The sequence below is a fragment of the Erythrolamprus reginae genome, chromosome 3, assembly GCF_031021105.1.
Source record: "Erythrolamprus reginae isolate rEryReg1 chromosome 3, rEryReg1.hap1, whole genome shotgun sequence".
Classification (NCBI taxonomy): domain Eukaryota; kingdom Metazoa; phylum Chordata; class Lepidosauria; order Squamata; family Dipsadidae; genus Erythrolamprus; species Erythrolamprus reginae.
Window position 1 is genome coordinate 9467735 of NC_091952.1, and position 16399 is coordinate 9484133.

General features: G+C 42.0%; 1 protein-coding gene across 1 annotated transcript in view; it reads right to left on the bottom strand.

Annotated features, from left to right (window-relative positions):
- COL20A1 (collagen type XX alpha 1 chain) overlaps positions 1 to 16399 on the bottom strand; it is a 198750-nt gene that overhangs the window by 143694 nt on the left and 38657 nt on the right. Inside the window, exons 12-16 of the mRNA XM_070744283.1 lie at positions 11727 to 11872; positions 8463 to 8586; positions 6406 to 6545; positions 5335 to 5464; positions 2818 to 2960 (exon numbers count right to left, since the gene is read on the bottom strand). Coding sequence (XP_070600384.1) covers positions 2818 to 2960; positions 5335 to 5464; positions 6406 to 6545; positions 8463 to 8586; positions 11727 to 11872 — 683 coding nt within the window. The remainder of the gene's footprint in view (positions 1 to 2817; positions 2961 to 5334; positions 5465 to 6405; positions 6546 to 8462; positions 8587 to 11726; positions 11873 to 16399) is intronic.

A 16399-nucleotide genomic window follows, 5' to 3' on the forward strand; every position in this document is an offset into this window, starting at 1 on the left:
TCTGGGCTCTGGGTATGTTTTTCCTATTGCAGTAAATGAGGTTGAATGTGTATAATTTTAGAAGAGTTTATATAGTAGATAACGTATATTTTTGTGTGCCTGTGTGTAATATGTATGTACACATATGGCATATATACATAGAATTAAAGAGTATATTTTGGATGTTCAGTAATAGTAAATAGAGAGGGAAATTGTATCACATTGAGGAGAGGCCAGGCACCTTAACCCTTGACGTGATGTCAAGTTGGTCACCTTTAAGTCAATCACATGACCTTTAAGCAACCCCATCGCATGATCATCAAGCCACGCCCATCTGGTCACATGGCTGACAAGCCACACCCACAAAACAAGCCACTCCCAACAGTATGGTAGTAAACATTTTTGCAGCCCTTCACTACTACACATGAATATAAATCCCTTCATTCCAAAGCATCCAGCATTTTAAGAGGCCGGGCGATTTTCGCCCGGCTGATAGTTGCGCCGGCGGGGAGGGGCGAGAACACTGCCTCCCAGCTGGGCGCGCCTGCACAGAGCGCAGGCTCGGCCATGCGCTGCTTTTGCAGCAATTGACATGCCTGTCCGGCCGGGGGAAGAATCGCCCCGGCCGGACGTCCGTTTCAGCTAGGAGGGGTGGGATGCCACCTCCCAGCTGATTGGCAGGGCGCCAAGCGTCGGAGCCCCCACGCACAGTGGTTGGCTTGCAGGGGCCGCTGGGAGCGAGGGGAGGGGTTGTGGGCCTATTTCAGGGTCTGCACCCCTCGCCCCTTTGCTCCCTGCTCGCCCTCCAGATCAGTCACCCACCCACCCACCCTCCGCTCTATCCAGGGTGTCTGGCAGAGGTCGCCCTTTGGGGCCGAGGGAATTTTTGGCAGTCTGGAAGCTTTATTTCAGATTATTTTTTCGCCTTCTCCATTCTGGTCAGTTGTGAGGTTTTTAATGGGTTAGGGGGTGTATCGGTTGTAAATAGGTTGATTGAATTTTCTTTATTTGGTCACTATTGGCAAAAACGGGGTTGAAAGGGTGTCAGTTGCAACCGTGTGTTCTCCCTTGGCCATCTGTTAAAAGGTGATGGGCTCCTTCGTCTCACAACTCATGCCTCCTCCACGGACGGAGCGGTGAGAGGCAGGAGCACTTGGGGCTCATCTACGTCACTTCCGGTTCTGGGTAATGGAAGTGAGCCCTCCCACATGCTGGGCGTGGCTTTCAATTTGGGTGAAGGCGGGGCTCGCCCATTGGTTGCCCAAGTATGTTTTGTTCAGGATTTTTCACCCCATTTAGCACCCTCTACAGGTCTATTACTGTCATCAATGAAGTGACCCATTTTCATCCAGCTCTTGTGTTCGAGTTTCATTCCCTGTCCGGCGCAATTAAACAGGCCATTTGACATCTTGAAATCTCATAGGAGAAAGATGCTACTGAATTTTGCTATCACGACAAGGAGAGACATAAAAACGTGAAGCAGGGGACTGGATTGTATGTGCAGAATTGTGGAGGGTTTCAAGATTCTCTAGAAGTGGGACATTTTAAAAAGGAATTAATAGAAGAGAAGATTTGTAGCTCAGGGTTGAACCCTTTCAGGGGTCTTGGTTTTCTTTGAGCTTGGTGGATTTTCTTGCAGATGTTTAAGCCCCTAAGTAGATAATATCTTCAATGTTAGAAGGTGGGTGATGTTTGTGGAGAGGAGGGGGGAGGGGAGGGGAGGAGGACTACTGCAGGGTCCTTGTTGCTTTCTGAGCTTGGTGGTTTTGTTGCAGACATTTCATGACTCACCCAGTTAACATCAGCAGGAGGAGGGGGGGGAGGAGAAGAATTGTGGGGTCCTTGGTGCTCTCTGAGCTTGGTTTTCTTATAGGCATTTCATGACCCAAGTAGATTAACATCATCCATGCTAGAAGTGGGAGAGGAGGGGTGGGAGAAGAAGGAGGAGGAGGAGAAAGAGAAGGAGGAGGAGAAGAGGAAGAGGAGGAAGAGGAAGAGGAAGAGGGAGAGGAGGGAGAAGAGGAGGGGGATGGGGAAGGAGAAGGAGGAAGAGGAGTAGAAGAAGAAGAGGAGGAGGAAGAGGAAGAGGAGGGGGAGGGAGAGGAGGAGGGGGAGGGGGAGGGGAAGGAGGGGGAGGAAGAGGAGTAGAAGAAGAAGAAGAAGAAGAGGAGAAGGAGGAGGAGGAGGAGGAGGAGGAATGGTGGAAGGTCTTAAAAATAGTGGAAGGTCTTAAGCATAAAACTTATCAGGAAAGACTTAATGAACTCAATCTGTATAGTCTGGAGGACAGAAGGAAAAGGGGGGGGATACGATTGAAACATTTAAATATGTTAAAGGGTTAAATAAGGTTCAGGAGGGAAGTGTTTTTAATAGGAAAGTGAACACAAGAACAAGGGGACACAATCTGAAGTTAGTTGGGGGAAAGATCAAAAGCAACATGAGAAAATATTATTTTACTGAAAGAGTAGTAAATCCTTGGAACAAACTTCCAGCCGACGTGGTAGATAAATCCACAGTAACTGAATTTAAACATGCCTGGGATAAACATATATCTATCCTAAGATAAAATACAGAAAATAGTATAAGGGCAGATCATGAGGTCTTTTTCTGCCATCAGTCTTCTATGTTTCTATGGAAGAAGAAGAAGAGGAGGAGGAAGAGGAGGAGGAAGAGGAGGAAGGAGAAGAGGAGGAGGAGGAGGAAGAGGAGGAAGGAGAAGAGGAGGAGGAGGAGGAGGAGGAAGAGGAGGAGGAGGAGGAGGAAGGAGAAGAGGAGGAGGGGGAGGAGGAAGAGGAGATTTCTGAAGAAATCTGCAGATGTCTCTCAATGGCTTTGTACCTCCTGTTCTGTGTCTTCTCCAAGCACGTTCCATTTGATCTGGTACAGAACCACGTCAGAAGCCGCGGATGCTTCCCATTCCAGTTGGACCTCACTTCTGGAGAGCTCGGTGACCTTCAGCTGGCTCGGTGGGGGCACCTTTACTGGAGTGAAAGGGAAGGAAAGATCATCTCAGATTTAGCCCCATGTTTCTCCATTACCAGAAAGTTTGGCCATCCTGCATCCAAGGATGGGCTGCTAGGGGTTTAGGAGAACCTGTAGCTAATGTTATGGGCAGTTTGGAGAACCTCCAAATCCTCCCTGGCTGGCCTCTCCTGCTACCCAGTTCCTGCAACCCGTTCATCTTATGTTCCACCATCCAGCATCCTAATCATCCTTGTTTCTCTTGTTCTGACCTAGGTGTTCACAAACCATGACGCAGACTCCTTGTCCTGACAAAATTCCTTTTTTATTCAACTACTGTGAATTCTTCTCATTCACATCCAGCAAAGTCTTTCAAGAAAGCATTTACAGTCACAGACCTTATCTGGCTTGGAGAACTGCCGGGCTAATGTCTTCAAAATTTGGCAAGGAGTCTCTGAGAGTCCCAAACTAATTAAGTAAACTAATTGTCTTCTGTAGACTCCCCTCCCCTTTTCTTCCACTTTTATTCCCTATGGGAGGGGCCATTCATCATCCACCTGGAGCCTTACTCCAAGTCGACCCTTGTTCCTCAGCAGTTCCCTTCATTTGGCAGCTCTGCACATACTGGGAACAGGCTCCAGCTGTTCATTTGTCTCACTTATGCCTGACTCCTAAGGCAGCTGATAACTGTCAGATGGCCCTGGCCCCATCACTGCCTCCAAAACAGAGCACGTAGGAGCTTTCTTCAGACTCCAGGACTGGCCCATGTTCCTCCCCAACTTCCTTAGTGTCTGAATCTTCTGCCAGGTCCACTGGCCATTGATGGTCCACAATGCCTGGCCCTTTGCAGGATCACAGCACCAAAACTGGATGCAATAATCATGTGATATTTATTTATGTATTTATTTATGTATTCATTCATTCATTCATTCAATTAATCAATCAATCAATCAAATTTCTAGGCCACCCTTCTCCAGGGGACTCAGGGCAGCTTACAAGATAAAGGTCAATACAAAAATTATAATCATATCCGCAAAACTTCAAATTCTAAAAACCCCATATTAAACACAACGGCCCAAGGGCTGTCAGCAAAGATATGTTTTTAAAACCTTTCAAAAAGCCAGAAGAGTGTGGGCAGTGCGAATCTCCAGGGGGAGTTAGTTCCAAAGGACCGGAGCTTCCACAGAGGAGGCCCTTCCCCGAGGTCCCACCAGGTGACATTGCTTAGCTGAAAGCACTTGAAGAAGGCCAACTAACCTTGGGATCTAACTGGTCACTGGGATACGTGAGGCATGCAATGGTCCCATAAGTAGTCTGGTTCTTAGCCATGTAGGGCTTTATATACGACACTTTAAATTGCATTCAGAAACCTATCGGTAGCCAATGCAGCTCATGGAGTGATGATGATATATGGGTAACATAGAAACATAGAAATATAGAAGATTGACGGCAGAAAAAGACCTCATGATCCATCTAGTCTGCCCTTATACTATTTTCTGTATTTTATCTTAGGATGGATATATGTTTATCCCAGGCATGTTTAAATTCAGTTACTGTGGATTTACCAACCACGTCTGCTGGAAGTTTGTTCCAAGGATCTACTACTCTTTCAGTAAAATAATATTTCCTCACGTTGCTTTTGATCTTTCCCCCAACTAACTTCAGATTGTGTCCCCTTGTTCTTGTGTTCACTTTCCTATTAAAAACACTTCCCTCCTGAACTTATTTAACCCTTTAATATATTTAAATGTTTCGATCATGTCCCCCCTTTTCCTTCTGACCTCCAGACTATACAGATTGAGTTCATTAAGTCTTTCCTGATACATTTTATGTTTAAGACCTTCCACCATTCTTGTAGCCCATCTTTGGACCTGTTCAATTTTGTTAATATCTTTTTCTAGGTGAGGTCTTCAGAACTGAACACAGTATTCCAAATGTGGTCTCACCAGCACTCTATATAGCAGGATCATAATCTCCCTCTTCCTGCTTGTTATACTTCTAGCTATGCAGCCAAGCATCCTACTTGCTTTCCCTACTGCCTGACTGCACTGTTTACCCATTTTGAGACTGTCAGAAATCACTACCCCTAAATCCTGCTCTTCTGAAGTTTTTGCTAACACAGAACTGCCAATACAATACTCAGATTGAGGATTCCTTTTCCCCAAGTGCATTATTTTACATTTGGAAACATTAAACTGCAGTTTCCATTGCTTTTACCATTTATCTAGTAAAGCTAAATAATTTACCATATTACAGATGCCTCAGAGTATCCTTCATGAGGTAGCCCCATGTAGAGATCTTACCAAGACATTATAAAGCGGTCCTAACATTTCACCTAATCTTGATTCTATCCCTCTGTTAATGCCAACTAAGACAGGGTCATTCCATACTTACATGTCGTAAAATTGCCCATGATTGGAAATGAGTTGCCTTCCTCATAAACGGAGACCACACGGACAAAGTATTGCGTCAGTGAGGAGAGGGGCTTCAGCACAGTCAATGATGCATTTCCGAGGACCTCCACCTGAAACAGAAGAGGTGTTTATGATAGATCGATAGATCAATAGATCGATAGATCGATAGATCGATAGATCGATAGATTGATAGATCAATTGATCGATAGATAGATAGATAGACAGACAGACAGACAGACAGACAGACAGATTATAGACAGATGGATGGAAGATAGGTAGATAGATAGATAGATAGATAGATAGATAGATAGATAGATAGATAGATAGACAATAGATAGATAGACAGACAGACAGATTATAGACAGATGGATGGAAGATAGATAGATAGATAGATAGATAGATAGATAGATAGATAGATAGATAGATAGATAGACAGATAGATTATAGATAGATGGATGGAAGAAAGATAGAGATAGATAGATAGATAGATAGATAGACAGACAGACAGACAGACAGACAGACAGACAGACAGACAGACAGACAGACAGACAGACAGACAGACAGACAGATAGATTATAGATAGATGGATGGAAGAAAGATAGATAGATAGATAGATAGATAGATAGATAGATAGATAGATAGATAGATAGACAGACAGAGAGACAGAGAGACAGATAAGATAAATGCTGATTATTTACTTATAAATTATAAGGAAAGATATTGAAGAGGCATGGTGGCACAGTGGTTAGAATGCAGTATTGCATGCTAATTCTGCAGCCTGCCAACAGTTCAATTCTCACTAGCTCGAGGTTGACTCATCCTTTCATCCTTTCGAGGTTGATAAAATGAGGGCCCTGATTGTTGGGGGGGGGGGGAATGTTGACTCTGTAAAACCACTTGGAGAGGGCTGTAATTCTATATGAAGTGGTATATAAGTCTAGTTGCTACTGCTGTTGCTAGAAAGTCACCCCTGGCTTCACAAACAACATATCGGACAACGGGCCTTGCCCTAAGCTGATCAGAGCAATCCTGACTCCTCATGGTCACTCACCTCACCTACGTCGCTTCCTCGGCTGGAGGAATACATCACTCGGTGACTTTTCACGGCTTGTGAAGCTGCCTCCCAGTTGACATGGACCGACATGTGGCTGATGTTGGAGAAATGCAAATATCTCGGAGGCCTCAGGGCCACTGGAAGAAATGGGGCACGTGTCAGGTGTGAAGAATCAGGACCACACATTAAGTTCTAGTTAAGGTGACTTATTGTTCATGCCTTGATAGCCACTTAAAGGTCATTACTAAATTAAGAGTCAGTAACAGAGTGATCAATACCTGGAATGCACTACCTGACTATCTGCTTTCTTCCCCCCAACTATTGACCTCACCTCATTCCTAAGAGGTCTATAAGAGGTCTGTAAACTCACCAGCATGCCTATCATCCCTATCCTAATGTTCCCTTTTATTTGTACCCATTGCATGTATTCATAACTATGTTTACAGTGATGAGCTCCTACGGGAATGGTCAGGAATGGAGTTCCGGTAGCAAAATTTGGAGCTGCACCCCACAGTACCCAATTTGCACTGAAAGATGTTGAAACAAAATGCATACAATCTGAGTATTGTATTGGCAGTTCTGTGTTAGCAAAAACTTCAGAAGAAAAGGAATTAGGGGTAGTGATTTCTGACAGTCTCAAAATGGGTGAACAGTGCAGTCAGGTGATAGGGAAAGCAAGTAGGATGCTTGGCTGCATAGCTAGAGGTATAACAAGCAGGAAGAGGGAGATTATGATCCCGCTATATAGAGCGCTGGTGAGACCACATTTGGAATACTGTGTTCAGTTCTGGAGACCTCACCTACAAAAAGATATTGACAAAATTGAACGGGTCCAAAGACCGGCTACAAGAATGATGGAAGGTCTTAAGCATAAAACGTATCAGGAAAGACTTAATGAACTCAATCTGTATAGTCTGGAGGACAGAAGGAAAGGGGGGACATGATCGAAACATTTAAATATGTTAAAGGGTTAAATAAGGTCCAGGAGGGAAGTGTTTCTAATAGGAAAGTGAGCACAAGAACAAGGGGACACAATCTGAAGTTAGTTGGGGGAAAAGATCAAAAGCAACATGAGAAAATATTATTTTACTGAAAGAGTAGTAGATCCTTGGAACAAACTTCCAGCAGACATGATAGATAAATCCACAGTAACTGAATTTAACGTGCCTGGGATAAACATATATCCATCCTAAGATAAAATACAGAAAATAGTATAAGGGCAGACTAGATGGACCATGAGGTCTTTTTCTGCCGTCAGACTTCTATGTTTCTATGTTTCTATAAGCCACGCCCACAATGTGGTAGTAAACATTTTGTTAGCCCATCACTGTATGTTTATACTTATATCAGTTAGTTAGTTAGTTAGTTAGTTAGTTAGTTAGTTAGTTAGTTAGTTAGTTAGTTAGTTAGTTAATTTAATGAATGAAAAAGAAAGCAACTAGGTTGAATTTGCATAATGATTAAAACCACAATCACACTAACTAAGGTTATTATTTTTTACATTTTTTTTTTTTAAGACGCATCTGCTATGGCATGACTTGCCTGTGCTGTGGGGACATTTTCTTTCAGATCAGTTTAAGGGTAATTTCTTGAACAAGACTAGGTTTGTTCTCTCTCTTTAGGACTCCAGTTACAGATGGCTGGGAATCTGATCACTCATAGGTGTTGCACCCATCTACTAGAATTTCTCTCTAACCCAGTGGTTCTAATGACGTGACACCTTAATACAGTTAAAACAGTTCCTCATGTTGTCTAGTGCCATAAGTCTAGTGCCAATTCTTTCAGCAGAGCTTTAAGCTGATTGGCAGGAAGGTCAGAGGGACACCCCCACTGTAAACGCCTGATTGGTCAGATTGTAAAAATATGTTCCAAGGCACCAGAATAGAAGTTCTAGCTCCTAACACCATGGGAAATTTGTCTTTTCCCATGGTCTTAAGTGACCCCCAAGTTGAGAACGACTGCACCAGAAAGCATCCGATCAAAACTGCCAAGGTTTTCTGAGATTCTTATGGGTGAAGAAGCTATGAACCAGAAAAACGCATTGCATGACTTACAAGTAGTTTCTTGAATACTTGCTGGGTTGCTGGCATCTTCTCCATACATTGCATAAACTGCTAGTGAGTATTCAGTGCTGGGAGTCAAGCCCTTGATCCAAACTTCCGGTTGTTCCACTTTCAGCTGAAAAGAGAATGAAATATTTGGTGGCTGATGGAAGGAAGGGAGGAATTAGGAATTGAGGAAAAAAGGAAGAAGGGAGGAAAGGAGGAAGGAAGGAAGGAAGGAAGGGGGAGGAAGGAAGGGGAAGGAAAGGAGGAAAGGGGGAAGGGGGAGGGAGGGATAGGAGGAGGGAGGAAGAAAGGAGGGAGGAAAAATAATGGAGGAAAGAAAGGAGGGAGGGGAGGAGGGAGGAAGGAGGGAAGGAAGGAAAGAAGGAGGGAGGGAGGAAGAAGAATGGAGGAAAGAAAGGAGGGAGGGAGGGGAGGAGGGAGGAAGGAAGGAAGGAAGGAAAGAAGAAGGGAGGGAGGAAGAAGAATGGAGGAAAGAAAGGAGGGAGGGAGGCGAGGAGGGAGGAAGGAGGGAAGGAAGGGAGGAAGAAAGGAGGAGGAAGAAGAAGGGAGGAAAGAAAGGAGGGAGGGAGGGGAGGAGGAAGGAAGGAAAGAAGGAGGGAGGGAGGGAGGAAGAAGAATGGAGGAAAGAAAGGAGGGAGGGAGGTGAGGAGGGAGGAAGGAGGGAAGGAAGGGAGGAAGAAAGGAGGAGGAAGAAGAATGGAGGAAAGAAATGAGGGAGGGAGGGAGGGGAGGAGGGAGGAAGGAAAGAAGGAGGAAGGAAGGAGGGAGGGAGAGAGAGAAGGAAGAAGGAAGGAAAAATATTCCAACATACTGAGGTTACATCCGGGACAGGTTCCTCTTACCATCCTACTGCTGTGCTGTATGTGCATCACAATGTTGTGTGCATGCATGCACGGGCATCCCCTCGTGCAATTTTGCTTCTGCACATGCACAGAAGGACGATTTTCCTTATGTGCATGCTCAGAGAGAAAAAAAAAACCCACCCAAAATTAGGAAAAAGGATGGCGCCATGCCTGGAGTAGCAAAGACAGCACTTGGAGCAATCGTGCACAATCGGCGGGTTACTACCGGAGCGGCTCACCGGACCGCACCAGAAGGAACTCACCACTGGCGTTGCATGACTTGGTCCTTGTGAACCTGTCTCTTTACGAACTGGTTCAGAAATTGAAAAAGAAAAAAATATACAGATTTCTTTGCATTAACCACGTGAGCAGATTGGCGAACCCTCTACAGACCGCAAATAAAAAAGTTCTTACTTTATCATGAAAACTTTGGGGGAAAGAAACGATTTTGTGACTTCGCAGAGGCTTCACCTTAATGAATTCCCGAAGGAAGCAGAGTCAGGGGGGGTCCTATCTTAGCTCTCCAGATTCATTAAAAAAGGTCCACAGGAAGCTGGCTTCAGTGATCATGTTTTGCAATTTACTCTACTAACACCCCAGCAACTCTGCTATGTACGCACTGCCTTAAGTGTATTTGTAGCAACACATCTGGAAGATGGAAGAAGCAATGTGACATTTCTATTTTGTTCTCCTCTCAAACTGTTTTATCTGTATAGTTATGTGTTCAGTGAACTGGTGTTTAACTCAGTTGACAAGGGAATCGTTTCCTTAACTTGCTCTTTGTAGAAACAAAGGCGTTTCAGAGTAGTAGAGTCTCCTTGGTACTGTTTGAACCCTAACTTTCAAAGCTTCCTTCCTGTTGGAATCTTGTGGACTAGTCAATCATGCTAGCTCAGGAATTCTGGGAGTTGAAGTCATACAAGAGCCAACTTTGCCTACCCCTAGACTAGCCACATCTGGCCTGCAAACATTTGGATGGCCACTAGATGGTAGCAGAGTCATAATTTTCTACATCCCTTTATTGCCACCGTGTGGTCATATGAATCATTGCAGCTCTTTTATACAGGTGGTCGACATACGACCACAACTGAGCAAAATGTACGTTGCTAAGTGAAAAGATTCATGGTGAGTTTGGTCCCATTTTATGACTTGGCTTGCCACCGAATAAACAATCTCTCACTGCCAACCCACATTCTGTAAAAGACCTTGGAATACTAATATCGAATGACCTAAGTGCTAAAGCCCACTGCAACAATATCGCCAAAAAAGCCTCTAGAATTGTTAACCTGATCCTACGCAGCTTCTGCTCAGGCAATCTCACTCTACTCACAAGAGCCTACAAAACTTTTGCCGGACCCATCCTAGACTACTGCTCATCTGTCTGGAACCCATACCACATCTCAGACATCAACACCCTTGAAAATGTCCAAAGATATTTCACCAGAAGAGCCCTTCACTCCTCCACTCGAAACAGAATATCCTACGAAAATAGACTAACAATCCTAGGACTAGAAAGCCTAGAACTACGATGCCTAAAACACGATCTGAGTATTGCCCACAAGATCATATGCTGCAATGTCTTACCAGTCAATGACTACTTCAGCTTCAATCGCAATAACACAAGAGCACGCAACAGATTCAAACTTAATACGAACCGCGGCAAACTTGACTGTAAAAAATATGATTTCAACAATCGAGTTATCGAAGTGTGGAACTCATTACCGGACTCAATTGTGTCAACCCCTAACCCCCAACACTTCTCCCTTAGACTCTCCACGATTGACCTCTCCAGGTTACTAAGAGGCCAGTAAGGGGCGTACATAAGTGCACCGGTGTGCCTTTCGTCCCCTGTCCAATTGTCGTTCCTTTCTCTCACTTATCATATATATTCTCTTCCTTTCATATATCCTCTCCTCTAAGTTCACTTTCACCCTCTTTTATATTATCACATGTCTATTTTCTTCCTATGTATTTGTGTATTGGACAAATGAATAAATAAAGTAAATAAATAAATTTGTTAAGTGGATTACTGTAGTTGTTAAACTAGTAACCCCAGTTGTTAAGTGAATCTGGTTTCTCCATTGACTTTGCTTTTAAGAGATTGCAAAAGGTGGTAACATGACTCAGGCCCAAGAACAACGCTTGGAATTACTTCTGAGTAGTTTTTATATTCACCTACAGACAAAATCTTGCCAGAATAAAGCAGCTATCTGCATAACTATATATATTCTGTGACCCGCTAGGCTAGGAAGGAGTCATCTCAGATATTCCAAACTCCATTGCCTTTTTGCATTTGGGAGGCAGGGCTTCTCCCTCCTGGGACTCCAGATTATATTCCACCCTGGAGTGGAATGCACAAGATGCCACAACAAACAGTGTGAACATGACCGAAACACGAGTTCTTTACCTCTTTTGTATCATCTTCGGCGCCATTGGGTGTTGAGGAAGATAGGATGAGATATTGCGTGGCCCCTTCAACTGGTTCCCACGTCAGCTTGATACTGTTGTGGCTGATCTCAGAAGTTCTGAGAGATCTGGGCGCAGGCAATGGTACTAGGACATGACATGAAAGCGATACACAGGTGAGTTACAAGAGGTGTGTTTCAGAATATAAGAACATAAGAAGAGCCATGCTGAATCAGGCCAAAGCCCATCGTGTCCAACAGTGGCCCACCAATTGTCCATGGGGATCTTGAGCAGAAAGAGAAGGCAAGACCCTCCCTTTCCCTCGACCCCCAACAAATGGTACTCAAGGGAATGCTGCCTGCCTCAACCAACATAGAGGCGACACATGGACATCTGTTTCAATAACCACCAATACACTTGGCATCCATGAATCTGTCTAATCCTGTCTTGAAGCTATCAAGGCTGATAGCTGTCACAATCTCTTATGGAAGTGAATTCCATAAACCAACAACCCTCTGGGTGAAGAAATATTTCCCTTGATTTATCCTCACTTTCTTACCTATGAGTTTTAGGGAGTGCCCCCTCGTCTTAGTATTGTGTGATAGAGAAAAGAACTTTAGAGAAAAGAATTTTTCTCTATCCACCCTTTCTATCCCATACATGATTTTATACACTTCGATCAAGTCACCCCTTAAACGTTGCAATCTGGTTTCATAAGAGAGAGGCTCCATTTCCTTGATCCTTCTTGAACATAGGCCCATTTGTTCAAAGACATGAAGTTTTCAGTCTTTTGAGTTTTAACTGAAATTAACGGCTAGCAGTGATGGTGTTACCTAGTTGGGTAGTGAAATATTTTCAAGGAAACAATCAAGCTCAGTGACCGGAACAATCTGGAACTGAACACACTCAAAACCGTAGAAATGGTGGTAGACTTTAGGAGAAACCCTTCCACCCTTCCACCTCTCACAATACTAGACAACACAGTATCAACAGTAGAGACCTTCAAATTTCTAGGTTCTATCATAACTCAAGACCTAAAATGGTCACCTAACCAAAAATGTCATCAAAAAACCACAACAAATAATGTATTTTCTGCGCCAACGTAGGAAGCTCAAACTGCCCAAGGAGCTGCTGATACAGTTCTACAGAGGAATCATTGAGTCTGTCATCTGCACCTCTATAACTGTCTGGTTTGGTGCTGCAACCCAACAGGACTGACACAGACTTCAGAGGAGAATCAGAACTGCAGAAAAAACAATTGCTGCCAACCTGCCTTCCATTGAGGACCTGTATACTGCACGAGTCAAAAAGAGGGCGGGGAAAATATTTACTGACCCTTCGCATCCTGGACACAAACTGTTTCAACTCCTACCCTCAAAACATCAATACAGAGCACTGCACACCAAGACAACTAGACACAAGAACAGTTTTATCCCGAACGTCATGACTCTACTAAACAAATAATTCCCTCAACACTGTCCAACTTCTTACTAAGTCTGCACTTTTATTTCCACTAGTTTTTTCTCATCATTCCTATCATCCTTTTCTTCCCACTTAGGACTGTATCACTGTAACTTGTTTCTTGTATCCTAAGATTTTTATTAATATTGATTGTTTCTTCATTGCTTATTTGACCCCTATGACCATCATTAAGAGTTGTACCTCATAATTCTTGACAAATGTATCCTTTTCTCTTATGTACTCTGAGAGCATCTGCACCAAAGACATATTCCTTGTGTGTCCAATCACACTTGGTCAATAAAGAATTATATTCTATTCTATTAGAGGCCCCCCAAACTTGGGAACTTTAAGACTTGTGGATTTCAACTCTCAGAATTCTCTAGCCAGCAAAGCCAGCCTATAAAATATCAGTTGAAGTATCAAATTCTAAATCACCCCAAGAGTCAATGAAGAAAATAGAATTATCTTTGACAGGGCAAGAAATATTTGGAAACCATACTCAGCGGAGTCAGCAGAAGGTTAACCAACCATGTGCAGAAATCTCAAAACGAAGGCTATTTTTTAAACCGATACAACTGAACAAATTCCGGCCCTGTACTGTCGCAGAACTGAAGATGCTCCTACCAGAAATCAATCACCGATTCTTGAAGTAATGAATTTTTTATTATGGCCTTTAGCCGACCAGGAATACAATAAATCCCTCCCGATCGAAGCACGCGTTTCAAAATAAATAAAAATCAGCTTAACAAAGTCAGCGGAGTTACACCGTCAGGGATGTCTGGCCTTCGCAATGATAATAACAGTAAAAAATAATAAAAATGGTTTTAGGTATATCTGGGCTCGTGTTCGCAGGGCCGTAAGTTACATAAAGCAATTTGTTTCTTCCCGACAAATTCAAAAGGAGGGGAGCTGCAGCCTTATATCTCATAGAAACATAGAAGTCTGACGGCAGAAAAAGACCTCATGGCCCATCGAGTCTGCCCTTATACTATTTCCTGTATTTTATCTTAGGATGGATCTATGTTTATCCCAGGCATGTTTAAATTCAGTTACTGTGGATTTATCTACCACATCTGCTGGAAGTTTGTTCCAAGGATCTACTACTCTTTCAGTAAAATAATATTTTCTCATGTTGCTCTCAATAAATTACAGGTAGTCCTCGACTTAAGGCTGCAATGGACCCTGACATTTCTGTTGTTAAGCAAAACGTTTGTTAAGGGAATTTTGTTTGTTTATTTGTTTGTTTGTTTGTTTGGATTTATATACCGCCCCTTTCCGAGGACTCGGGGCGGCTTACAACACATAAAAAAGAAGAACAATACAATATAATAGAAACATAGAAACATAGAAGACTAACGGCAGAAAAAGACCTCATGGTCCATCTAGTCTGCCCTTATACTATTTCCTGTATTTTATCTTACAATGGATATATGTTTATCCCAGGCATGTTTAAATTCAGTTACTGTGGATTTACCAACCATGTCTGCTGGAAGTTTGTTCCAAGGATCTACTACTCTTTCAGTGAAATAATATTTTCTCATGTTGCTTTTGATCTTTCCCCCAACTAACTTCAGATTGTGTCCCCTTGTTCTTGTGTTCACTTTCCTATTAAAAACACTTCCCTTCTGAACCTTATTTAACTCTTTAATATATTTAAATGTTTCGATCATGACCCCCCTTTTCCTTCTGTCCTCCAGACAATAATCTGGAATCAACTCCCCCCGGAGATTAGAATTGCCCCCACCTCCCTGTCTTTCATAAACTACTCAAGACTCATTTATACCGCCAGGCATGGGGGAGTTGAGATATTCCTTCCCCCTAGGCCATTACAAGTTATGCATGGTATGTTTGTGTGTATGTTTGGTTTTATAATAAGGGTTTTTAGTTGTTTTATTATTGGATTGTCACATGCTCTTTTTATCATTGTTGTTAGCCACCCCGAGTCTACGGAGAGTGGCGGCATACAAATCCAATAAATAATAAAATAATAATGATAATAGTAAATCCAATTAATTTAGGTCTTGACTCATGGCCTGCCCAACTTCATGAGGCCTGTTAATTATATTTTACATTGTTCAGCACAATGTATCTCTTCTTCTTCTTTTTTTAAAAAAGTTTATTTAGTTTTTCAAATACAATAAAAAGGAAAGAAATCTCATTATGTACTTGCAGATCATTACCTGTTTCTATTTCAGTATGCAAATGTTCAATTTCTAATTGATTAGATTCGTCATTAAAAAGATGAATAGAAAAACAGATAACTTATATATTAACTTATATTTATTTCATGATTTGTGAGGAGAAAGAAAAAAAAACCCTGAGTTTAATCCTGTCTTTCATCTGGAATTGGGTTATCAGTGTTCAATCCTTCATCTTGTGATTAGACTTTTTTTCTTCTTTAGTATTTGTTGCCTTTATTTTATTTTATTTTTTATTTTTATTATTTTTATTATGTTTATTTTTGATTATATATATTCATGTATTATATTTGTGTATTGTATGAGGACTCTTTTTTATTGTATGTTATATGTTTTTTAATGAAGAAATTTAATACAATTTTAAAAAATTTAAAAAAAATTAAAAAAAAAGTTCCCAGCAATGTCTACCTTACAATACTTTATCTTATTACACTATAATGCTATATTTACTGCAGGGGCAAATGTGGGAGTAAGAAAAGGTTTTGTTAAAATAAAAAAATTGTTCTGCCCGTAAAAAAAAGAAAAAAAAAGAAAAAAAAGAAAAAAAAGAAAAAAAAGAAAAAAAGAAAAATAGATAACTGCTCTCTTACTAAAACGTAAATATTATTTTGTCGTTATCTGAATTTATGTAGCTCTTTTGACATTTCTTTGGGTTACTCTATTCTGCATCCAGTCGAACCATTTATCCCATGGGTTGTGTGTTTCATCAATGTCCGTGCCCCTAATGTCTCTTGTCATTTGGTCCATCTCCGCACACCTGTATATTTTTCTCTATTATTTGTTTTTCTGATGGAGTGTCTTGATGTTTCCAATTTTGGGCATATGTTCATCTCATTGCAGTGATTATATGGGTCATCAAATGTAGTGTTGGTTTTGAGTGTTTTTTATCCCATATTCCTAATAGGAAAGATTTCGCTGTATCTCTTCTTTTACGTACACCGAGAGCATATGCACCGAAGACAAATTCCTTGTGTGTCCAATCACACTTGGCCAATAAAGAATTCTATTCTATTCT